Raw genomic sequence first — 24,784 nt, 5'->3', positions numbered from 1 at the left:
TCATTATTATTGTCAAAACGCACTCATTGATGTCTCTTGTGTAGTATAATTTCCACTTTTTCTCTTTTACTCACTTTCTCTTGTCAGGCACATGGACACATTCACATGCATACGTGCGCACACACACTTTTCATGTGAACACTGGCTTTTGCGTAGGTTTAAGATACAAACCAGAGTTAAATAAAGACTAACTATTCACAGATCTCTATAAAAGTACCTCATCGCACAATCTAGATTTACATGACTTTCTGTTTTGCTCCCTCACTGGAGAATAAAGTACATTCCACACAGTAAAAATGGTTTATAGAAGAAACAATAGCAGTAATTACCTACTGCAATCAAATACAAAAACACACACATCAAAAATACACTGTACATACATACTGTAAAATTCATACAGAAATGACTGACACATGAAATGTAATAGAAAAATACATTGACAGACTGGGCTGAGCCAGTCCTTAACCTTTGTCTTGGGTTGGTAAAGCCAAGTAATCAAGTGATTCATACACCTGGACTTGACACTGAGAGCAAGAGAGAGAGAGAGCGAGAGAGAGAGAAAAAAAGTCAGCAATGCATATAGAATAACACAGACTTCAGAAACGTTCTAACATCTTAAGTGAGATCACCATGCCTATAGAACTTACTCCACTAAATCAGGATAGGAATATTAGCCTGTGAGTAGGGTGTGGGACGGTGTATCGTGGCGGTAGGTGGTATGATGTGATTAGCCTGTGAGTAGGGTGTGGGACGGTGTATCGTGGCGGTAGGTGGTATGGTGTGATTAGCCTGTGAGTAGGGTGTGGGACGGTGTATCGTGGTGGTAGGTGGTATGGTGTGATTAGCCTGTGAGTAGGGTGTGGGACGGTGTATCGTGGCGGTAGGTGGTATGGTGTGATTAGCCTGTGAGTAGGGTGTGGGACGGTGTATCGTGGCGGTAGGTGGTATGATGTGATTAGCCTGTGAGTAGGGTGTGGGACGGTGTATCGTGGCGGTAGGTGGTATGGTGTGTACTGATTATGAGACTCACCCATTGGGTGGATCCTCTGGAGGAGGAGGAAGAGCTCTGTTTGGCGGCCTCTTCCAGCTCCTCCATCTTCAACTCCTCGTCCTCATGGTTGGGGGCCTCGTGGATCACCCTGGCCGCTCTGTCTGGGGCACCACCTGTACACACCATACACATACAGTGTTATAAACAAAATATTTGCCTCCTTTCTAATTTTCTCTACTTTTGCATATTTTTCATACTGAATGTTATCTGATCTTCCATCAAAACCTAAAATTAGATTAAGGGAACCTGAGTGAACAAATAACACAACATTACATGCTTATTTCATGTATTCCATTAACAAAGTTGTGCAACACCCAATGCCTCTGTATGAAAAAGTAATTGTCCCCTTACACAAAAAAACTGCTTGTGCTATCTTTAGCTGCAATGACTCCAACCAAACGGTTCCTGTAGTGGTTGATCAGTCTCTTACGTCACTGTGGAGGCTTTTTGGCCCACGCTTCAATGCAGAACTGCTGTAACTCAGCGACATTTCTGGGTTTTCAAGCATGAACTGCTCGTTTCAAGTCCTGCCACATCTGAATTGGGATTAGGTCTGAACTTTGACTAGGCCATTCCAAAATGTCAAATTTGTTTCTTTTTAGACAATTTCATGTAGACTTGATTGTGTGTTTTAGATCAATGTCTTGCTGCATGACCCAGCTGCGCTTCAGCTTCAGGTCACAGACAGATGGCCTGACATTCTCCTGTAGAATTCTCTGATACAAAGCAGAATTCATGGTTCCTTCTATTAAGGCAAGTCGTCCAGGTCCTGAGGCAGCAAAGCATCCCACTACCACCACCACCACCATGCTTGACCGTTGGTATAAGGTTTTTACTGTGGAATGCAGTGCTTGGTTTTTGCCAGGCATAATGGGACCCATGTCTGTCACGTCTTGACCCTAGTAAGATGTCATTTTCTATAGTAGAGTAGGTCAAGGCATGACAGAGGGTGTTTTGTGTTTTTCTATATGTTTAGTTCTAGGTTTCTATTTCTATGTTGTTTTTGGGGGTTGATCTCCAATTGGAGGCAGCTGGTCCTCGTTGCCTCTAATTGGAGATCATATTTAAGTAGGTTTTTTTTTCCTGTTTTTGTGGGTTATTTTATTTTGAGTAGTGTTTGTTTCTCTCTGCGTCACGGTTTGTTGTTTTGTCAGTTTCAGTTATTTATGTATTGCAAAGTTTCACGGATTTAATAAAATGTGGAACTACAACCACGCTGCACTTTGGTCTGCTCCTTTCGACAGCTGTAACAATGTCGTCCAAAAAGTTATACTTTTGACTCATTTATCCATAGAACATTCTTCCAAGAGTCTTGATGATCATCCAGGTGCTTCCTGGCAAACTTGAGTCAACTTTTTGGATGAGATGGGTCCCATTATGTCTGGCGAAAACCAAACACTGAATTGTTATCAGAGAATTCTACAGGAGAATGTCAGGCCATCCGTCTGTGAGCTGAAGCTGAGTCATGCAGCAAGACAATGATCCAAAACACACAATCAAGTCTACATGAAAATGGCAACAACAAAAAAAATCAACAAATATGAAGTTTTGGAATGGCCTAGTCATAGTCCAGACCTAACCCCAATTCAGATGTGACAGGACTTGAAACGAGCAGTTCATGCTTGAAAACCCACAAATGTCGCTAAGTTAAAGCAGTTCTGCATGGAAGAGCGGGCCAAAATTCCTCCACAGCAACGTGAGAGACTGATCAACAACTACAGGAAGTGTTTGGTTGCAGTCATTAGAGCTAAAGGTGGCACAACCAGTTATTGAGTGTAAAGGGGCAATTACTTTTTCACACAGGGGAACTGGGCATTGCATAACTTTGATAAATAAATGTGGCTCAGTTGGTAGAGCATGGTGTTTGCAACGCCAGCATGGTGTGTGCAACGCCAGGGTTGTGGGTTCGATTCCATTTGAGCCGCCATAGACAGTTATCACCCTCCCTTTTGTTTTGTGGTTTCTGTCGATTCCCAAGGGGGGCCAGTACAACAACAAAAAAATGCATGAAATGAAATGTATGAAATGTATGCATTCACTACTGTAAGTCGCTCTGGATAAGAGCGTCTGCTAAATGACTAAAATGTAAATGTAAATAAAATAAGCATCCATTTTTCATTTTTTGTAAACTCAGATTCCCTTTTTCTAATATTAGGTTTTGGTTAAAGATCTGATAACATTCAGTATTAAAAATATGCAAAAATAGAGAAAATCAGAAAGGGTGCAATACTTTTTCCACAGGTTTATACTTTTTCACGGGTTTGTAGATATCAAGGGCGTATACAGAAAAACAACCAAATAACAGGATGCGTCAACTCACTGTCTTGCATGGTAACAAGGTGATAAAGCATTGAATATACACTGCTCAAAAAAATAAAGGGAACACTTAAACAACACATCCTAGATCTGAATGAAATAAATAATCTTATTAAATACTTTTTTCTTTACATAGTTGAATGTGCTGACAACAAAATCACACAAAAATAATCAATGGAAATCCAGTTTATCAACCCATGGAGGTCTGGATTTGGAGTCACACTCAAAATTAAAGTGGAAAACCACACTACAGGCTGATCTAACTTTGATGTAATGTCCTTAAAACAAGTCAAAATGAGGCTCAGTAGTGTGTGTGGCCTCCACGTGCCTGTATGACCTCCCTACAACGCCAGGGCATGCTCCTGATGAGGTGGCGGATGGTCTCCTGAGGGATCTCCTCCCAGACCTGGACTAAAGCATCCACCAACTCCTGGACAGTCTGTGGTGCAACGTAGCGTTGGTGGATGGAGCGAGACATGATGTCCCAGATGTGCTCAATTGGATTCAGGTCTGGGGAACGGGCGGGCCAGTCCATAGCATCAATGCCTTCCTCTTGCAGGAACTGCTGACACACTCCAGCCACATGAGGTCTAGCATTGTCTTGCATTAGGAGGAACCCAGGGCCAACCGCACCAGCATATGGTCTCACAAGGGGTCTGAGGATCTCATCTCGGTACCTAATGGCAGTCAGGCTACCTCTGGCGAGCACATGGAGGGCTGTGCGGCCCCCCAAGGAAATGCCACCCCACACCATAACTGACCCACCGCCAAACCAGTCATGCTGGAGGATGTTGCAGGCAGCAGAACGTTCTCCACGGTGTCTCCAGACTCTGTCACGTGCTCAGTGTGAACCTGCTTTCATCTGTGAAGAGCACAGGGCGCCAGTGGCGAATTTGCCAATCTTGGTGTTGTCTGGCAAATGCCAAACGTTCTGCACAGTGTTGGGCTGTAAGCACAACCCCCACCTGTGGACGTCGGGCCCTCATACCACCCTCATGGAGTCTGTTTCTGACCGTTTGAGCAGACACATGCACATTTGTGGCCTGCTGGAGGTCATTTTGCAGGGCTCTGGCAGTGCTCCTCCTGCTCCTCCTTGCACAAAGGCGGAGGTAGCGGTCCTGCTGCTGGGTTGTTGCCCTCCTACGGCCTCCTCCATGTCTCCTGATGTACTGGCCTGTCTCCTGGTAGCGCCTCCATGCTCTGGACACTACGCTGACAGACACAGCAAACCTTCTTGCCACAGCTCGCATTGATGTGCTATCCTGGATGAGCTGCACTACCTGAGCCACTTGTGAGGGTTGTAGACTCCGTCTCATGCTACCACTAGAGTGAAAGCACCGCCAGCATTCAAAAGTGACCAAAACATCAGCCAGGAAGCATAGGAAATTAGAAGTGGTCTGTGGTCCCCACCTGCAGAACCACTCCTTTATAGGGGGTGTCTTGCTAATTGCCTATAATTTCCACCTGTTGTCTATTCCATTTGCACAACAGCATGTGAAATTTATTGTCAATCAGTGTTGCTTCCTAAGTGGACAGTTTGATTTCACAGGAGTGTGATTGACTTGGAGTTACATTGTGTTGTTTAAGTGTTCCCTTTATTTTTTTGAGCAGTGTATACTGTAACTCTGATCTGTTGCGAAATGGGCTTGAAATGCAAAACTAGGGACTGTTGCAAGTTTAGGTTGAAACGGCTTCCAAGACAAGACTCCGTGGCTGCTCTATAGAAATGAAAATGTACATTGTCGGATTGTAGGTTCTGATCTACTCTATGAATGTAAACATATGTTATCGTTGTTTGACAAGCTACCAACTCTTTCATAAGCACACAAGTGTAGTATCCTATAGCAGTGTTTGACTTGGACTGAAATAGGTGCCGGTTCTCATTGTGGGTGGCGGTACTGTTTATATTTAGGTGCAGGTGCTCCACAATACTTCTGAGCTGATATTCTATAAGAGGAACATGAGTTCAAGCAGTAGAACATGTGAGGTGTCGGTACTCAGCTCCAGTCAAGCACTGATGTAAAGTTGTAAAATAAACATAATATCACAATACCCTCTGACCTTGGTGTTTTTTCCATGCCATGTACAGGCAGATGAGAGCGATGAGGAACAGTGGCAGGACAGTAAGTGGAATCATGACAGACAGCTGGGCCGGACTTTTTTCTGAGGAATCTGCTGTGCAGAAAGAGTGGAGTTAGCAAACTATTGCAATAAGATTGGATCTATAACCAGTTTAACTTGTTCTTAATGTATAACTTTCACCAAAGAAATGTTAACTGTCTCTAATCAATACTCACCATTGTTTGTCGTATTTTGGGACGTAAATGTTATCCGTGTCCCATTCCCCACAGATTCAATAAGAGATGGTATCTCCATAGTAACTTTACAGATGTAAGTACCCGTGTAATTTCTAGTGAGGTCTGAGATGGTCCAATGTGAGCAGTTACAGGCTACAGTCTGTTGAGATGCCCTGTCATGACACTGCCTGTTGTTGACCCGTAAACTATTATATTTTATCTCGGTGTGTCCTTCTTTATGCCAATTAACTGTCGCTCTTGACACATTTGTATTCCAGCAGCAGTGGATCTGAACAGTGTCACCCTCTGTTACTGTTACATTATGAGGAGACTGGATCACCACCAACGTGCTGCTTATACCTGTGGAGAGATAGAGAAAACAGCATATTAGTGAAACATCAAATGACAGGGCTAAATAGTATGATATGCATGAAGCTGATGTAATGTATTCATATTAGGGTGGTACCATTACCAAATCTAAATAATACATGGTATAAAACATGGTATGAAATGGGGTATAAAACTTAGTTTTATGAATTCTACAAGCATTGTTGTTGTTGTTAATGATACCAAAATAAATGCATCAACTACAGTGAAATAATTAAAAACAAGTTAAGAGGCTCAGTTGGTAGAGCATGGTGTTTGCAACGCCAGCACGGTGTGTACAACGCCAGGGTTGTGGGTTTGATTCCCTCGGGGGGCCAGTACAATTTTTTTTTTTTTAAATGCATGAAATGAAATGTATGCATTCACTACTGTAAGTTGCTCTGGATAAGAGCGTCTGCTAAATGACGTAAATGTAAATGTTAAAATGTAATGTCCAGACCAGTAGAGTATGTAAATTACCGTCCCTTTAAAAACATTGTGATGTCTTTGCCCGGTGAGCCAATATGGTGTTGGTTTAATCTAAGATAATGATGGTCCAAATAAATGTGTAAGTCAATATTTTGTAACTTACCCCAAGAAGAGAAGAAACAGAAGTAGGAGAGGAGCAGCCAGACCAGCAGATGCTTCATCTTTCTGGGAGGATATGAGAATGAACCCAGTCACTCAGCCTTCAGGTGCTGTGGCCTCCCCCTCTACACACACACACACACACACACACACACACACACTCGCTGTGGGTACTTCCTTTGACACATGATGCACTGAAATGTTAACCACAGAGTCACTTCTCTCCATCTTTCTCTCTCTTCTTTATGTGCGTAATGTGTTCTTTCTTCATGCTTAACCTTTGACCCAGTAATGTCATCTTCTTTTGGTCTTGCTGTCTGCTCCATACCAGTTGATTTCAAGTATCTGCAGTTCTGAACCAGCTTTATTTGTTGATTAAAGATCTAGTCAAAAGTTTAATCGTTGGCAAAATTATGGGGAAAGCAGAGAACTAAATGTGAAGATTGTGAAATTTCCATTGTTGTGTCACTCACTGTCACAAGTCTAACTTCATTCCAACAACATCTGATGTAAAAATTTAGCAAAGACAAAATATAAAGCAAACATTTCTGCATGGAATTGGCATGCTGACTGCAGGAAGGTCCACCAGAGCTATAGCCAGAGAATTTAAAGTTAATTTCTCTACTACAATCCACCTCCAACGTTGTTTTATAGAATTTGGCAGTACGTCCAACCGGCCTCATAACTGCAGACCACGTGTAACCTAGCCAGCCCAGGATACCACATCCGGCTTCTTCACCTGCAGGATCGTCTGAGACCAGCCACCCGGACAGATGATGAAACTGAGGAGTATTTCTATCTGTAACAAAGCCCTTTTGTGGGGAAAAACTCATTCTGACTGGCTGGGCCTGGCTCCCAATGGGGGGGACTATTCCCTTCAAAGCCCACCCATGGCTGTGCCCCTGCCCAGTCATGTGAAATCCATAGATTACGGCCTAATTTTATTTAATCTTTATTTAACAAGGCAAGTCAGTTAAGACTCGTGTGGCTCAGTTGGTAGAGCTTGGTGTTTGCAATGTCAGGGTTGTGGGTTTGATTCCCACGGGTGACCAGAACGGAGAAAAAAAATGCATGAAATGTATGCATTCACTACTGTAAGTCGCTCTGGATAAAAGCGTCCACTAAATGACAAAAATATGTAAGAACAAATTCTTATTTACAATAACGGCCAAACCCTAACAACGCTGGGCCAATGGTGCGCCGCCCTATGGGACTCCCAATCACAGCCGGTTGTGATACAGCCTGGAATTGAACCAGGGTCTGTAGTGACGCCTCCAGCACTGAGATGCAGTGCCTTAGACACCTGCGCCACTCGGGAGCCCCAATTAATTTATTTCAATTGACTGTTCTTAATATGAACTGTAACTCAGTAAAATCATTGAAGTCGTTGAAATTGTAGCATGTTGCGTTTATATTGTTGTTCAGTTTATAATATTTTTGTGGATCCATACGTTATGAATTCAAATTATTGACAGACTTACATTGACTTTTCTTCCACTGGTAGCTATAGTAACAGAATATGGCCACCAGTATAATGACTGGGAGACATCTCAAGGTGTAGGGGACTGCTATGTCCTCCGAGGTCTCAATAATCACTGTAAACACATACATGGTGTCAATACACACAAGTTATTATACAAATCCTGACAGACTACACATGGAATATTGGTATTCAGGAGAATTGAGAACTGTATATTGTTGTAAAGTGATTGATCTGTGTAATAGCCTATAAGTCAAAACCTTACTCTTTAGCAAACCAGAGCTACTGTACATCAGTGGTACACATTATGCTTGACAAAGATATAGACCAAATCAGACTACTCACCTTGGCTTTTATGCTCTCTGACTGTAACTGTTATCCGTGTCCCATTCCCCACAGATTCAATATGAGATGGTATCTCCATAGTAACTTTACAGATGTAAGTACCCGTGTCATTTCTAGTGAGGTTTGAGATGGTCCAATGTGAGCAGTTACAGGCTACAGTCTGTTGAGATGCCCTGTCATGACACTGCCTGTTGTTGACCCGTAAACTATTATATTTTATCTCGGTGTGTCCTTCTTTATGCCAATTAACTGTCGCTCTTGACACATTTGTATTCCAGCAGCAGTGGATCTGAACAGTGTCACCCTCTGTTACTGTTACATTATGAGGAGACTGGATCACCACCAACGTGCTGCTTATACCTGTGGAGAGATAGAGAAAATAACATATTACTAAAGTATCAAATGACAAGGATACACATAAAATCCAATGTAATGTATAGATCCTTATAACACACCCACATCAATCATTATTCACTCATTCTTACCATGGTATAAACAAGGTTTTCTTTTTTGTCAACAATTGATTTTTATTGAGTCGATATAATCAATAAGAATCACACCACCATTTTTTAACAAACACACAACCCCTTCCAAACAAACCGGTTTTATGAGTTCTACATATTACACGTAAAACAAGCATGAGGGAGGATACAATAATTTGTTTTTACCAGTTATTTTCAAAATATTTCTAATGTATAAGTTAGGTTTTGATTAACCCAATATGAACGGTCTGCACTTACCGCAGGATGAGAGAAAACAGATTGACGAGCAGAGCAGGTGTAACAGTATAGCTTCCATCGCTCTCCTCGCCCCAACCTGGGCTCGAACCAGGGACCCTCTGCACACATCAACAACTGACACCCAAGGTCTCAGAGCGAGTGATGTCACCGATTGAAACGCTATTAGTGCGCACCACCGCTAACTAGCAAGCCATTTCACATCGGTTACACAGGCAGCAACACAACAAGTTATACAAGCACCTCATGTCAGATGACTGATGGGGTGATCTGTTCTCTCACTTATACCAACACCTTTCTGACTCTCCCTCTCTCTCCGTATTTATTTATTTCACACTTTCACAGCCAATCACAGCTTGGCATTTCTCTCTCCCCTTTGTACTGGCAACACTGCTGTGGACTCCACTACCCATCTCCCCTTGCGTAAGTATAGTGAAAATTGACCTCAAAATTACAGTAAGCTTGGAAAAAAATTCTGTAGACTGGAGAAATGTAACAGTCATACGATCTGTATTAACAGGAATCTTAACTAGGGCCCAGAGTATATCCAGGGCCCATCTCCTTGGTATCCCACACGTCAACCTTCAGAGGCTTCACCTAGACCAGGGATGTCAAACTCATTCCACACGGAGGGCCGATTGTCTGCTGGTTTTCCCTCCTCCCTTGTACATCATTGATTAGTAAGAAACTCTCCTCACTTGGTTGTCTAGGTCTTAACTGAAAGTAAACACCAAAAACCAGCAAACACTAGGCCAGAGACGGTATAGAAACCAAGACATCCCTCCGTCTAATTTTTCTGATTGGGGTGAAACCACTCTGGTCCACTATGGGGGTGTCTCAGAGCAAGACATCTCACTGGCAAAGAAATGTGGGTCGGGGCGGGCGAGCAGACAACAAGTGGAGCCTGATGTTCCCTCTCTGGCGTGAGCATGCCAGATATTGGTTGCGTTCCCCTGCTCAGATGTTGCATGCATCAACCAGTAATTTGTAAAATACCTATCCAGGTGTTGTGAGATCTGGCATCAGCAACACCTGGGCAGAGGAACAAGCCCCATTTGGATGAACCGTGAGCTTACATGGGAAAGCATGCTTACGCAAGAGGGAACACCCACTTAGACAGGAACATTTCATATTTTTTACAATGGTAAATGGCTTGAGTGAACCATCTTCATTTATCCATCTTTGACTAGGCCAAGGAATGAGTTTGGCACCATTGACCTAGGCAGGGCTGCCCAACCCTCTTCCTGGAGACCTACTGTCCTGTAGATTCAGTCCAACCCTAATTTAGCATATCTGATTAAGCTAGTTAAGGTGTTGACCAGCTAATTAGCAGAAACAGGTGTTAAATTAGGGTTGAACTGAAAACCCACAGGACTGTAGATCTCCAGGAAGAGGGTTGGACAGCCCTGACCTAGAGTGTGGTCCCAGCACCATGTCCTTTCTGAAATCTCAGTATCTCCACAGTAACCAAGCAAAGTATATCCCATCATCCTTTTGCAAATGTGATAAAACGTATGTCAGGTAAAGTGGCAAAGCTCTATCCTTTAGTTTGATCACTTCGTACTATTTGCATGCTTGCCCAAAACTGCCCCTTCAAAATGACACTTGCTCATCTCATTGTCTTTCTCCATTGAACAGATGCAAAATCCTATGAGTCACCGCTGTAGACGTCACAAGAAAAAGCAATGCATTTAATGGAAATTTCTCTGTGTGTGTGTGATCATGTTTGGCACAATGCTGCTTTTCTAATAACCTGACTTGGTTGGGTTCATGCGAGTGGCGAGTTGACTGCACAAAGGAGTAAACCACACTCATAAGCAATTTGGCAGTACGCCCAGAACATTGCTCTGGGAACAAGGAGTGACACAATATCCCATTTAAGGTAAGAAGCCTGGTGTGCCATCAGTCAGTCACATGCAGGAACCAACCATGCTTAGAGGACTTGTTTGTGTTGCAGTATAAAGGGAATCTACTCTTTAGAGTTTCATCAGGCTTGTACTGAATTAATGAACCTCTGTGCATTAAAGATTGCTTAACTTACTTCGACTTTTGGGGCGGCAGGTAGCCTAGTGGTTAGATCGTTGGGCCAGTAACCGAAAGGATCGAATCCCCGAGCTGACAAGTTAAAAATCTGTCATTCTGCCCATGAACAAGGCAGTTAACCAACTGTTCGCCGGTAGGCAGTCCTTGTAAATAAGAATTTGTCCTTTACTGACTTATATATATTTTTTTTAACTAGGCATGTCTTTAGCAGTGAATTTCCACAACTCCTTTATTAATGGTTCTGAACAGAAACCCTGGATGACTTTATATTTGAACTTTCAGATTGATCACTGGGTGCTCTTGATTTGAACGTCGCATTTTAGAGCCACTGGAAAGGGACAATTCAAGTGAACCAAGTGCAGCTCTAGACTGATGTCACCCTACCTTTACACTTGTAGTTGTGAAATTGCTAAATATTACGGCATGGTCGGAACTAGAAGCACAAGCATTTCGCAACACTCTCATTAACATCTGCTAACCATGTGTTACCAATAATATTTGATTTAAAGACTGATGTCACCCTACGGAAAGTTCTTATTCTCTAAGGCCAATAACAGGAAGTGGCCGTGTGGTCTACTGTGGACTGTCAGCACTGTGCTCACTTGCAAACAGGAAGAACGTTTCTCACCTACGGCGTACAGATGAACAACCTTACCGCTACTTAAACAGTGAGAACCTAACCCAGTAGTTATGAGGGTATCAGATGCTTTGAGGCATCAATAATGACCTTCCCCACTCCAAGGCCTTAAAACAGAAGCACTTCAACTGAGGAAAATAAAGAAAGACAAAATGTACATTACAGAATGTTTAATCCCATGTTCTACATGTCAGAAGGCCTCTCTGCAGACTAGTTATCCATCTTCACAGAAGACTGAAGGGGAACTGGAACTTTCTACTTGAGCTTGAAGTAAACAAAGAAGGTCCTGATTTCTTTGGGTGATATGGTCACGTTGAACTCTCCTCTCACACCAACACTTGACCTCTTGACCCCTGAAACAAACAAATACCAACACTCAGGACATAGACAAAAACAAACAATTTTAAAGACATTTTGTTCTTCAGATCTCACAGGTGGTTAACAAACACTACAGCCTACTCCATTGTGAACTGAATTGACAGCTCCTGAATCTCAAAGGTACACTGATACAGTAACTTCTCATCTTTTAACAAAAGGTATGTATCCAGATGTAATATTTCACCCCCACCAATGCTGAACTGAAGCTTACCAACACTCACACCCCTCCCTGGGTCTTCTGAAGCCTTCCACTTCCACCTCTGGAGGTCAGCGATATCCCAGGTTCCTGTGAGAGAGCGCTCCTCCAACGCTCTCACTTCCCCCATGCCCCGCAGCACTTCCTGGTTCACACAGGAAATGGATTTTCAAACGAAATACAGTGTAAATGGAGTAGTGACCTGGGCTGTTGCGGTGACCGTATTACCGGCAGTCAAACTCCATGTCAAATCAAAGTTTGTTACATGCGCCGAATACAACAGTATTACAGTGAAATGCTTACTTACAGGCTCTAACCAATAATGGAAAAAAGGTATTAGGTGAACAATAAGTCTTCTTTTTAAACACAGTAAAAAGACAGGCTATACAGAGTAGCGAGGCTACATACAGACACCGGTTAGTCGGGTTGATGAGGTAGTATGTACATGTAGATATGGTTGAAGTGACTATGCATATATGAACAGAGAGTACCAGTAACGTAAAAGAGGGGGTGGTGGGACACAATGCAGATAGCCCGGTTAGCCAATGTGCGGGAACACTGGTTGGTCGGGCCAATTGAAGTAGTATGTACATGAATGTATCGTTAAAGTGACTATGCATATATGATAAACGAACAAATGTGACCGTTTAGTCACGGTAATTAGGCATCTCCAAGCTATGATGCTGTTGGTCGTTATGAGCCTACCAAACTTGCTAACTGCCTGGTACTCAGCTCTCCATTGTCCCGCTAATCACTCCGATATCAATGCAAATGTCATTGAAAATCTAATCAAACACTTCATGAGTGCCCATGTTGCGCAAAATTTCTATAAGCTATGCAATCGCACGAGAAAACAGGGTGATGGCCTCTTAAAGAGAATGATCCCATCAGCTTTCTATAGGCTAGGTCTACTATATTTCTCAACTTTACTAATATTAAACACATTGCATCTTTACAACAGGAGTATAGCCCAGTTGAATTTAAAAAAATAAATTGCCAAAGAAAAAACCTGTTATTGCTTTGTCATTATGGGGTATTGTGTGGAGATCGAGGAACAAAAACAATTTAATCCATTTTAGAACAAGGCTGTAATGTAACAAAGCCATGTGAGTGACAGGTGCTTAGGAAAGCACAGGGCACAACGCAGCATTCCCGGGCAAGCGCACAATGGCCGCAAAAGGCATGGATTTTCATAGGGTGCATTACAGACACAAAGGGGATGGGGCAGTGACATGAGGCATTATCAAGTGCTTGTCAAATTGTGAATGAGAGAGACTAATGAAGGGTGTACAGCATGAGCAAAACAAAGCAGAGCTCATGCCTTTCAAGCAACTTTTTTCAAGTCATTATAGTCACATCGTGCACAATTAGAATATATTTAAAAAAAATCTAAACATACGTTTGTATCACAACTAAACTTGCATAAATAACTAAATTAAGCATATACAGAAGCAGTCAAAAGTTGACAGACTCATTCCAGGGTATTTTGATATTTTTACTATTTTCGACTTTGTAGAATAACTATGAAGTAACACATATGGAATCAACTAGTAACCAAAAAATAAAAAATAAGGAAAATTAAGAACTTTTAAAGTTTCTTCAAGTGCAGTTGCAAAAACCATCAGCCGCTATGATGAAACTGGCTCTCATGAGGACTGCCACAGGAAAGGAAGTCCCAGAGTTACCTCTGCTGCAGAGGATAAGTTCATTAGACTTACCAGCCTCAGAAATTGCAGCCCAAATAAATGCTTGACAGAGTTCAAGTAACAGACACATCTCAACATCAACTGTTCAGAGGAGACTGAATCAGGCCTTTATGGTCAAAGGACACCAATAAGAAAAAGAGACTGGCTTGGGCCAAGAAACACGAGCAATGGACATTAGACCGGTGAAAATCTGTCCTTTGATCTTACGAGTGCAAATTTGAGATTTTTGGTTCCAGCCGCCAAGTCTTTTGAGACGCAGAGCAAGTGAACGGATGATCTTCGCATGTGTGGTCCCCACCGTGAAGCATGCAGGAGGTATTGTGATGGTGTGGGGGTGCTTTGCTGGGTACACGGTCTGTGATTTATTTAGAATTCAAGGCACACTTAACCAGCATGGCTACCACAGCATTCTGCAGCAATTCACCATCCCATCTGGTTTGCACCTAGTGGGACTATCATTTGTTTTTCAACAGACAATGACCCAACACACCTCCAGGATGTGTAAGGGCTATTTGACCAAGAAGGAGTGATGGAGTGCTACATCAAATGACCTGGCCTCTACAATCACCCGACCTGGTTTGGGATGAGTTGGACCGCAGACGAGTGCTCAGCATATGTGGGAACTCCTTCAAGACTGTTGGAAAAGCATTCCAGGTGAAGCTTGTTGAGAGAATGCCAAGAGTGTCCAGAGCTGTCGTCAAGGCAAAGGGTGGCTACTTTGAAGAATCTGAAATACTTCTTGGTTACCACATGATTGCATAACTGTTATTTCATAGTTTGGATGCCTTGACTATTATTCTACAATGTAGAAAATAGTAAAACTAAAGAAAAACCCTTAAATGAGTAGGTGTTTCCAAACATTTGACTGGTATTGTAGGAGTACCCATTTCTTTGGTAACCTCTCAACTCAGAAAAGCTGCATGTACGCACTCCCTCAAATCGTTGAGAAAATATCTATTTTATTCAGCTTTGTTCAATTGTTTTCTTCAAACTATAATATAAAATAATACCACTGAATTCTAAGCAAATCTTGTTTGCTAAATGAACTAGTGTAGCCCACAGCCATATGGCATAGCCACATCAGGACCTAACATTAGAACAACTCAGAATATGTTATTCTGTTCATATGAAATAGACTACATCATGCTTCTTTAGACCTGTCTAAAATAAATAATGGGTTTATTGTGAAGGTGTAGGCTATATTACATGGATTTATTAGACTTTATAATATGTAGATGTTCCATAGATCTGCATCAGTGGCTTGTAGGCTGTGTCTGGAAGCCAGGAGATGCTACATGTGTTTATGTTAATTAACGGTCAATTACCGTGAGACCAACAGTTATTTGCTTGACAATCACCGACTGACGAAATTTCGTAACCGCCACAGCCCAAGGAGAGACCACCAAATGTCAAAATCACATCTATTTGTTCACTTAATTTAGCATTTAATACACAAACATCTGTTATCGAAGTCTCATCTTCATATTGATCTCATCTAGCGGTGTTCTCTTACCTTCATGTTAATGGTAGATGGCTGAGACAGAACCGGGTCTTCCCCCTTCTCATACAGATGCATGATCCTCAGTAGGACCCGATCGTAGTCCGGCTGTGTGGAACCAGGGGTACCGGTCTCTATGTTGCGGAGGTGCAGGGTGTGGTTGGAGTTGTAGACCCAGCCCGGGACACTAAGCGTCAGCAGGTGGAGGTTGTCAGGCAGGACCACGGAGCGAATCGGAGATCTGGTCCGAGGCTCCTTCCTCCAGGCCTTCTCTAGAGGGGGCAGTGAATGGCATTGTGGGTATGAGACTATACGTACATTGTGACAATGCATAGTATAGGTGAGCAAAAACATGGTTGACTCCATTTGGGAACGTTTCAATTGTGTATTTGTTTTTAGAATGGATTCCACTTTATGGATTTCCAGGGAAAGTTTAGTGGAAAGTAGCTGTGCGTGCTTTAAGCAGGTTGGTATTTACTGTCATGAATCTTGTCCTGAAGGCAGCTCTGCAGACTGGTCATTAACTGGCACAGCCACAAAGTCATACAATCTGATTTTAAACCTAACCATACTGCTAACCCTAACCTTAAATTAAGACCAAAATGCACATTTTGTTTTCATGAATGTTTACGATATAGCTAATTTTCACTTTGCAGCTGGAGCATCTAGAGGAAAATTGCTCAGTTCTGCCTCCAGGTCAAGATTCATGACAATAAAGTTCAACCTGCGAGCCTGGAAACAGGAGAGCTATAAGGAGTGGACTCACGTGGCCTGTCGATGGGCATGACCACAGGTCTGTGCTGCAGCTCTAGCGCCTCCCTCTGGTAGAGAGAGGAGGTAGCAGCCAGGGAGCCCAGTGTCATCCACAGGACAGGCCTCACCACCGAGCTGTCGTTCAGGGTCAGGTTATAACCCAGAGTCCACTCCTGGTTGTTCCACAGACGTCGGTGGAGCATCACCTGGGACAGATACAAGGGGTTGAGGTTGTGTGTGTGTGTGTGTGTGTGTGTGTGTACGCATCTCATACATAAAACACACTCACCTCCAGCTCTCCCTCACTCTGGCTGGATACACCATGAGCTCTCTCACTGAGGAGGACCAGTCTGCTAGAGTCATCTTCAATGTAGGCCATTCGAACCATGGGGTAGTAGTTCTGCAGTACACAAACACGGGAAGAAACAAAAGCAATTGTCACAAAGTCCTGAACAGTAACCCAGGCCTGAACCACCAAAAAGGAAAGCTGAGGAGACCAAACACCCAAGTAGGAAGAAACCTTGAGGCACCAGGCTCATAAAGTGTAGCCCATCTTCTTCTGGCTGGCAAGGTACTGTGGAAGTTCAGTGTACAGCGCGTCACCCTTCGGATAGTGTCTTGAACGCACGAACAAAACAGAGGATATTTGAACATAACTATGGATTATTTTGAACCAAACCAACATTTGTTATTGAAGTAGAAGTCCTGGGAGTGCATTCTGACGAAGAACAGCAAAGGTAATCACATTTTTCTTATAGTAAATCTGACTTTGGTGAGGGCTAAACTTGGTGGGTGTCTAAATAGCTAGCTCGTGATGGCTGGGCTATCTCCTCAGAATATTGCAAAATGTGCTTTCACCGAAAAGCTATTTTAAAATCGGACATAGCGATTGCATAAAAAAGTTCTGCATCTATAATTCTTAAAATAATTGTTATGTTTTTTGTGAACGTTTATCGTGAGTAATTTAGTAAATTCACCGGAAGTTTGTGGTGGGTATGCTCGTTCTGAACGTCACATGCTAATGTAAAAAGCTGATTTTTGATATAAATATGAACTTGATTCAACAAAACATGCATGTATTGTATAACATAATGTCCTAGGGTTGTCATCTGATGAAGATCAAAGGTTAGTGCTGCATTTAGCTGTGGTTTGGGTTTATGTGACATTATATGCTAGCTTGAAAATGGGTGTCTGATAATTTCTGGCTGGGTACTCTGCTGACATAATCTAATGTTTTGCTTTCGTTGTAAAGCCTTTTTGAAATCGGACAGTGTGGTTAGATTAACGAGAGTCTTGTCTTTAAAATGGTGTAAAATAGTAATATGTTTGAGAAATTGAAGTAATAGCATTTCTAAGGTATTTGAATAACGCGCCACGGGATTCCACTGGCTGTTGAGTAGGTGGGACGATTTCGTCCCACCTACCCTAGAGAGGTTAAATACAACCCACTCACTCTGGCAACAGTATCATTGACAAACGTCCTGGAAGGCCTCTTCATCATCTGGTACCCGTTGTCGTCAGTGAACAGAGTCCTGTTGTTCTTCAGGCTGGTCTTGGTCCTGAGGACAGCCTCAGTGTTGACCACCAGGGGGCCCAGCGAGTAGCTCTGCTCCAGCCTGTAACACAGCCTGCCCCTGGGGAAACTCTGTGGTACTCTGGTGGTGACAGAGTAGGTGTATTCCGCATCTGCTTCCTCCCTGCAGACAGAACCCATTGTTAATGTGAGCCACCCAATATTACACCTGCACCTTACTAAGGTGTAGTGTGGTATGAGTGTGCGTGTGTGAGAACGAGAGGTGATAGATGGAATATAAAAGAGATAGTAGCCACGGAAGGAGGGTGCATGGAAACCAAAGACTGACAGAAAGGAGTTGTTCACATTCCCACCTGTAGAAGTACTGTCTGATCTCAGTGATGATCTTCCCAGGGACAATGTCCATCTTGACGGCCTTGTACGCCCTCACTGCCGAGCCGTTAGCACTGAAGATGTAGTTGTCAGAGATGGGCCCTGCGCTGACATTCCCATTGACCTGGTACTCCCAGAAATCCTGACTCATTCTCACCGTTCTCTTCTCATGCCTGTCAGGGTCACAGAAAGGTCACAGGGGGCATTGTTAACCTAACACCTGGGCTGCATTTGAAAGGAAAACTTTGTGCAACGTTCAGTAAAATAAACATGCTTCTCTTCTCTGTAGAAGAAATCACATCAGCTCTATTAATGACCTTTGTATCTGCAACGTTCCACAACGTTTGCCTGTTGAATGTGCCCCTAATGTGATTGTTGACTATAACTACCTGTCGGTGATGCTATGCAGTAGGTTAGTATCCTGGTCCAGCATGATCTTATAACACTCATTCAGAACCGGTAAGAGTCTCCTTCCTGTCTTCAACTCCTGTGAAACATTTAGTCTCTTGAACGACACAACCCAGGCCTGGTGGGTCAAGGACCCCTCTTTACTCGGCTTCTCTGAGAACTTGATGAGGTACTTCCTGTGTTGGAGACCGCCAAGGTCCACCACGATGAACAGGTCATAGGTCATGTTGGAGTCAGCTGAACTCTGGGTCTGTTGGGAGCAGAGAGACGCAGGCCGTGTTCATTAGACACTAAACAGGAGAAAACAGACAGAGGGAATACCTGGACTTGTCCAATAAGAAACACACATTTTCATCTTCCGTTGCAAAATGTTTTTTGCTGCGTGCCCAATGAACACAATCAGTTATCTGAAAACCGAGTGCGTTTAGAAGGTATGATGTATATCTGCAGATATACACATGGCTTTTACGTGATAATGGTGACTCATTGTTTTACAAAATGTTTAACCGGATAAATCCACTCTGTATTTCCACACTACCTGTGCAGGTACGGGCTGTCCTTGGTCGTCGAACACGCTTGCCATGGGGAAGGTTACCGTGACGTTGATGATGGCAGTGGTGTTCCATGCCAGGGGGTTGTACACAATGATGTGCTGCTCCAGGTCCTGATGGGAGCCTGCAATTACATTCATTATCAAAATGTTGATTTATGTCAAAAAGACCCATGTTGTAGTTGATGAAGATCGTCATGAAATGATGCCTTGGACCAAGCTGAACCTTGGGCCTTGTTAGAATACAAAATATATCCTTTTGTACCCCCTTCCTTGATGAGTACTCACTGATCTGTAGTGTGTGATTGGATAAGTGAAAACCCGCTTCCCATCCTACTACTTTCACAAATCCACATCTCTGAGTTCATGTCAAATAATTAAGTATAAATATTTTTCAATTATCCATTATTATTTTGAAGTACAGTACTTTACCCTTGCTATGAGAGTCTTGTCTATTGAAGGCTTCAGAGTTGCTAGCAGTGCCCAGGGCCTGGGGCAGGAGGAAGAGGGCAGCTAGGAGTTCTTCTACTCCCATCATAGCCTGGGTTAGGTGCTCTATGTACATGTCAGACACCTTGGGAGACTCTGTCCCTGTGATCCCATCATGGTGCTGCACCTGGAGATAAGACAGAGAGAATAATATAAAAAGTACTGTTTTCATAATTCATTTTGTGGGTCTTATTTCTAAATTTGTGTGACAAATGGGGATATGAAAACGTTTAATCACTGGGTTACAATGATAGCTATAATTAATACAGACAAATACACAATGAATCACAATGAGTATTTTGATCAGGCACCTCAGAGACAGCCCAGCGGAGGGCCTTCAGCTTCTGCAGGGCCTCCTCTTTAGGGACCGGTCCATCTGGGTAGTTGACCCGGTACCGAGTGAACAGAGTCTCTACAGCATGCAGCTGGGAACTAGCTCTCCTGGCTATCCCCTTCAGAACATTCCGGGAGGCATAGAACCCAGTCCACGCCTGGAAAGGTTCTGGAGACATAAAAGGTTCCTTTTTAGAACTACAAGAACCAGATTGGAATTATGTGAAAAAAGCATTTTTTTGTCCCTTGGCTTCATAATAGTTTTTACTGCTACATGTTTTGAGTGTGCCAACTCTTGGTCACTGGAACCATTGATATATACATATTCCTATAGAAGTTGTAATCATATTCCATTTACATGTTTGAAATGTATAATAGATAAGCACATTTATGGAAAAACCCACCAGTGGAGTAAGGAAGGAAGTCCTCACTTCCCCTCACCTCCCAAGTGAGATTTGATTGGTGGACAGCCTGGAAATACTCGCTGAGAGTGGCGTACTGGACTGTCACTCCAAACTCCTTGCTGTTCTGGTTGATGTATTCCACTAAGGGATCCATGTTGGAAAACTGCACAGAGGAGTTGTAGAACTGCTTGTCACAACCCTATGGAGTGAAATAACAGGAGAAACATATTGCTCAATGGTGAAGTTACTAGAAAGAACACTCATTAACTTGTGATTGGAAACAGTTTCCTGATCGCTGTACATCCATGTTGACTCACCCAGGGCCAGAGGACATGGTTTGTCCTGAACCACACTGCCCTCTGCTGGATGTTCTGCACCATGGTCTTGGCATAGGAGTGCAGCGTCTCTTTGGTGACAGGCAGACTCATGTTGGGGTAGATGCCGTTTTTAGGGGGGTCAGGGAACAGAGCCACGCCATTCCAATAGAAACCAGAGCTGAGAGAGAACAACTGATTAGTTTCACTGAGACAAACATGTGCTTGTAATCTATTAAGAGCCCATTGTGATAGGCAAAACTGATCAAAATGGAGATTTACTCAAAAAACGATTTGGAGACTTAATTCAATTACAGCCTGTAGGGGTAAGTCTAAGTGAGCAGAATATGCTAGGAGAGTTATGACATGGAAAATGGAGAGAGGGGAAAGGAGATATGTAGGAGACCTGTTAGAGAAAGGCAGGTAAGATGGAGTACAGTAGCTGAACTGGTCCATGGTGTGAGTGAAGATCTCCTGCTGCTCTTTCAAGGAGGGGGAGCCTCTCCAAACAAACTGTAGTTTCTGTTCCAAACATCAAGACCATGACAATAACTTCATGTAAATATATTGTAAACATTAGTGTAGCTCAGTTGATAGAGCATGGTGCTTGCAACACCAGGATAGTAGGATCAACTCCTCGGATCCCCCGTATATAAGATGTATGCATGACTAAGTCGCTTTGGATAAAGACATCTGCTAAATGGCATATATTATTAAGTCATGCCTCTAAACCAGTTAACTGCTTATAAGTGACTGATCATGGTCAAGACTGCTCAATAGAGATGGTAACCTGCCTGGTAGGCTGTAGCTGAAACGATGGTGACTACCATACCTTGCTCTTCTGCATGCCATCTTTGAGGTCATAGTCAATACGTGAGATGAGGTGGGCATGGAACCCAGCCAGGGCAAAGAGGACAGGGGTGGTGGCAGAGGCTCCAAACGGGTCCACATGCCACGAAAACCGGGGACGCACCCCAAACGTCTCGTACAGGAACCCGTGGCCCTCTAATTACAGTGTGTGTGAGACAGAAAGGGAAATTGAGTCCATGCGTGTTTAAACCAACCAACGAAACAAATATTCTACATCAAGTATGAAACCACTTTACCCGTCAGCTGCAGTATCTCATCATCTAGATCGGTTACAGCTTCATCATGCATCACCTGCCCACCGATGACGAACTCAAGTCGACTCTCCTTCAGTAGCTGTCGCACCTGGGGGAGGGAAATACAGTCATACAAAGATGAGACTTCTGCATGAGCAGCACTGAATTCACATGGGGGGGGGGGGTATATAAGATTATTCTATAGTATTCTACTTGTTTCTTGTGCTTGTCTGTAGCCACAGAATCCCACCACAGCCGAAAGAACTCCTGCTCTACTGCGATGAACTTGCGCTGTTTGTTCTGTGTCAGCGCCTCTGTCACACTGGAGTACACGTTCGCTGCATAGGCATGCATGCTCTCCTGTTTGAAGAGACAAGAGACAGAATAACACCCATGTTCAATGCAGTCAACTGTGAACACTGACAGTATAGAGTTGTAGCTATATTTGGACTGACATTTCATTTTGTGACATTCTTGAACCTCACAAAATAATATAATATCCCTAGTTCTAACGTCCAAGAAACCAACATAATACAATAGTACAGGAGTTAACGTTAGCTCGGTAAGCTAGTAACAAACCTGAATGGTATATACCCAGCCAACATCCATGTGACTGTGCGGGATAACAAACGTCTGAATTGGTCCATTTCTCTCTGCACAGATAACCGTGAAAAATAAAAACAGTGTGAAAATTAAAAACCCCATCTCTGTCAAAACATGAGCTGTTCTACAAGTTCACGCTAGACCACGTCCTTATTATGGTTTTGCAGCATGTGACAATCACGCGGCGCCCCGCCCCTGGAGGTACGGTGAGCACAGAGGTAAAAAAATCATGTGAAACCGCAAATTAAAACCAACCATTTTAAACAGCGCAGAACTTCGTGATCGTGAACAAAGTTCACTGGTAAACTTTACCCCGGAAAACATTCAGGAAAACACACATATTGTGCATTTGGAGGTGAATGCGCAACAAAGATGTCAAGAAACAGAAGAATCACGTTAATATTTGGAGGATTTATAACAGCAATTGCTGCTGCATTTTACCCTATATTTTTCCATCCACTCACTCACACAGCTGACTACAGTAAGTAACGATCGTTACTCGAGGAATGTACTAGTCGACTCTGTCACAAGAGCGCATCCATGTCTTGTTATACAACGACATGCTAGCTAGGAAGTCTTGTTAGGTTACTTTTTTTTAAAACTAGCTGCTATTATCCTAATGTGGACACAATTTTGCCCTGGCCAGTCGGACCGTAAAAATTGCATTGACAAATTAGCTATGCCATTTGTTTGTAGCTGTAGCCGTGTCTTCTAAAAACCCATGCGATAACGTAGCACCATGGTCTCAGTATAACAGTTTTCTGTTTTTAAATATACACTGTTATTTTAATGCTGTACAATTGTGATCATACTACAAGTTCTGTCAAACAGTGGTCTGATTGCACCAGTGGACAATGCCTGTGGTAGTGCACTTGCCTTGTCTATAAGGATCCTGGTTCAAACCCACCCCAGTCCCCCGCAACACAATTGAAAACCCCACTCACTTCTCTGCAGATCAAGTCCAGAGAGCAAACCGAGCAGGAATCAATCAAGCAGACGTGCAACCAGTGGGTAAGTAGCCTACTAACTTCTGTCATGCAATGGTTCTTCTTTGTTGTTGCCATAGTGTATTGTTCCATCCCCTGTCCTGTCAGCAGACTTGAATTTTTCACTAACCATATATAAATCAGTTATAATTTGGTGTATTTTCAGGTGTCAAAGTATGGTCTGATCCCTACAAGCCAAAGTGATGCCTGAGACAACTGTCCCTGGTATGGAAAAGAAGACGCTATGCTGATGAAGACTGTCCACTGAAGATGATGCTGAATCCCAATTGGAGTGTGTTTGTATGAGTGGATGCTTAGGTGTGGTGGATGGATGCTTACCACTTTATCCTATGAATAAAGTTTAAAGACCAATGTGTTTTTTTCTTTGTTTTTGGAACTGTTTGGGCCTATGTATTTGGGAATTAAATTGGCCACTTAATTTCTTTAGGCTACTTGAAGTGCATTGGATGTGATACACATGACCACAAGGTGTCACTATTTGCTCAGACAGTGGCAGAGAGGCAGTTTTGTACATTATGTGCTCAGTAGGCCTATATCCTAGATGTATTGCTTTCAAAGAAAACCAATTAGTTTTTTATTCTTTTGGGTATATTTAAGCAATAAGGCCTTAGGAGGTGTGGCATATGGCCAATATACCACAGCTAAGGGCTGTATCCAGGCACGAAGAGTTGCGTCGTGGATTAGAACAGCCTTAGCCGTGGTATATTGGCCGTATATCACAAACCCAGAGGTGCCTTATTGCTATTATAAACTGGTTACCAATGTAATTAGAGCAGTAAAAATAGTTTTGTCAGACCTGTGGTATACAATCTGATATACCATGGCTGTCAGCCAATCAGCATTCAGAGAACCACCCAGTTTATATTTGTCAATACATTTGTATTGACAGATGTCCACTTCACATGAACAATGTTTTAGACAGAGGTGCACATGCTTTAGAACCAACTAAAAGGCAAATGATTTAATTAAACTTGAGCCAAGCTCATCTAGACAAGTGCTGCTAGAGGCAAGCACTGTATCCACGACAACGGGAATGCACCAACACTTGGAACACCTGCAGATCTTTCAAAACCTCCGCCCACTTCAAACTCTCGCACACTCAACCATTCCGTAGTTGGTAGAAGGCCCAGTTTGCGGAATCGGATACTTTTGCTTCACAAATGGAAATTGTGTGATAATGAGATTAGTGAGATACAGTTGAAGTCAGAAGTTTACATACACTTAGGTTAGAGTCATTAACACTCCACAAATTTCTTGTTTACAAACTATAGTTTTG

The 24,784-nt window shown here is 42.9% G+C and overlaps 2 protein-coding genes across 6 annotated transcripts; one reads left to right on the top strand and one right to left on the bottom strand.

Moving 5' to 3' along the window:
- Positions 1 to 286: 286 nt before the first annotated feature.
- Positions 287 to 22,725, bottom strand: man2b2 (mannosidase, alpha, class 2B, member 2). 5 transcript variants are annotated; one of them, XM_045721360.1, is made up of 24 exons: positions 22,478 to 22,725; positions 22,112 to 22,258; positions 21,902 to 22,007; positions 21,628 to 21,800; positions 21,202 to 21,317; positions 20,799 to 20,976; positions 20,482 to 20,680; positions 20,056 to 20,246; positions 19,688 to 19,871; positions 19,244 to 19,380; positions 18,687 to 18,955; positions 18,279 to 18,470; positions 17,845 to 18,088; positions 16,681 to 16,791; positions 16,405 to 16,597; positions 15,654 to 15,910; positions 12,450 to 12,579; positions 8,444 to 12,213; positions 8,100 to 8,213; positions 6,623 to 6,743; positions 5,665 to 6,024; positions 5,421 to 5,542; positions 1,031 to 1,164; positions 287 to 524 (listed from the first exon to the last, which is right to left on the bottom strand). In XM_045721360.1, exons 1-18 carry the CDS (start codon positions 22,601 to 22,603, stop codon positions 12,116 to 12,118), a joined length of 3,051 nt encoding a protein of 1,016 aa, XP_045577316.1. In that variant the 5' UTR covers positions 22,604 to 22,725; the 3' UTR covers positions 287 to 524; positions 1,031 to 1,164; positions 5,421 to 5,542; positions 5,665 to 6,024; positions 6,623 to 6,743; positions 8,100 to 8,213; positions 8,444 to 12,115.
- Positions 22,726 to 23,859, top strand: smim20 (small integral membrane protein 20). The gene is made up of 3 exons (XM_014206519.2): positions 22,726 to 22,982; positions 23,456 to 23,512; positions 23,654 to 23,859. The coding sequence occupies exons 1-3, from the start codon at positions 22,874 to 22,876 to the stop codon at positions 23,689 to 23,691; spliced, it is 204 nt and encodes a 67-aa protein (XP_014061994.1). The 5' UTR covers positions 22,726 to 22,873; the 3' UTR covers positions 23,692 to 23,859.
- The last annotated feature ends 925 nt before the right edge of the window (positions 23,860 to 24,784 follow it).

Source organism: Salmo salar, chromosome ssa07 (assembly GCF_905237065.1).
Source record: "Salmo salar chromosome ssa07, Ssal_v3.1, whole genome shotgun sequence".
In the NCBI taxonomy this organism is placed as follows: domain Eukaryota; kingdom Metazoa; phylum Chordata; class Actinopteri; order Salmoniformes; family Salmonidae; genus Salmo; species Salmo salar.
Note: the sequence above shows the minus strand (reverse complement) of the source record. Positions and strands in the feature narration are given on the sequence as shown.

Excerpts from the sequence above, each read along its gene's own strand:
- man2b2 (XM_045721360.1), bottom strand. The coding sequence starts at position 22,603 with ATGGGGTTTTTAATTTTCACACTGTTTTTATTTTTCACGGTTATCTGT. Across the intron at positions 22,008-22,111 it reads CAGACAAGCACAAGAAACAA|GTGCGACAGCTACTGAAGGA; the intron begins GTAGAATACTAT and ends TCCCTCCCCCAG. Across the intron at positions 18,471-18,686 it reads CTGCATAGCATCACCGACAG|GCATGAGAAGAGAACGGTGA; the intron begins GTAGTTATAGTC and ends TGACCCTGACAG.
- smim20 (XM_014206519.2), top strand. The coding sequence starts at position 22,874 with ATGTCAAGAAACAGAAGAATCACGTTAATATTTGGAGGATTTATAACA. Across the intron at positions 22,983-23,455 it reads CACTCACACAGCTGACTACA|ATCAAGTCCAGAGAGCAAAC; the intron begins GTAAGTAACGAT and ends ACTTCTCTGCAG. Across the intron at positions 23,513-23,653 it reads AGCAGACGTGCAACCAGTGG|GTGTCAAAGTATGGTCTGAT; the intron begins GTAAGTAGCCTA and ends GTGTATTTTCAG.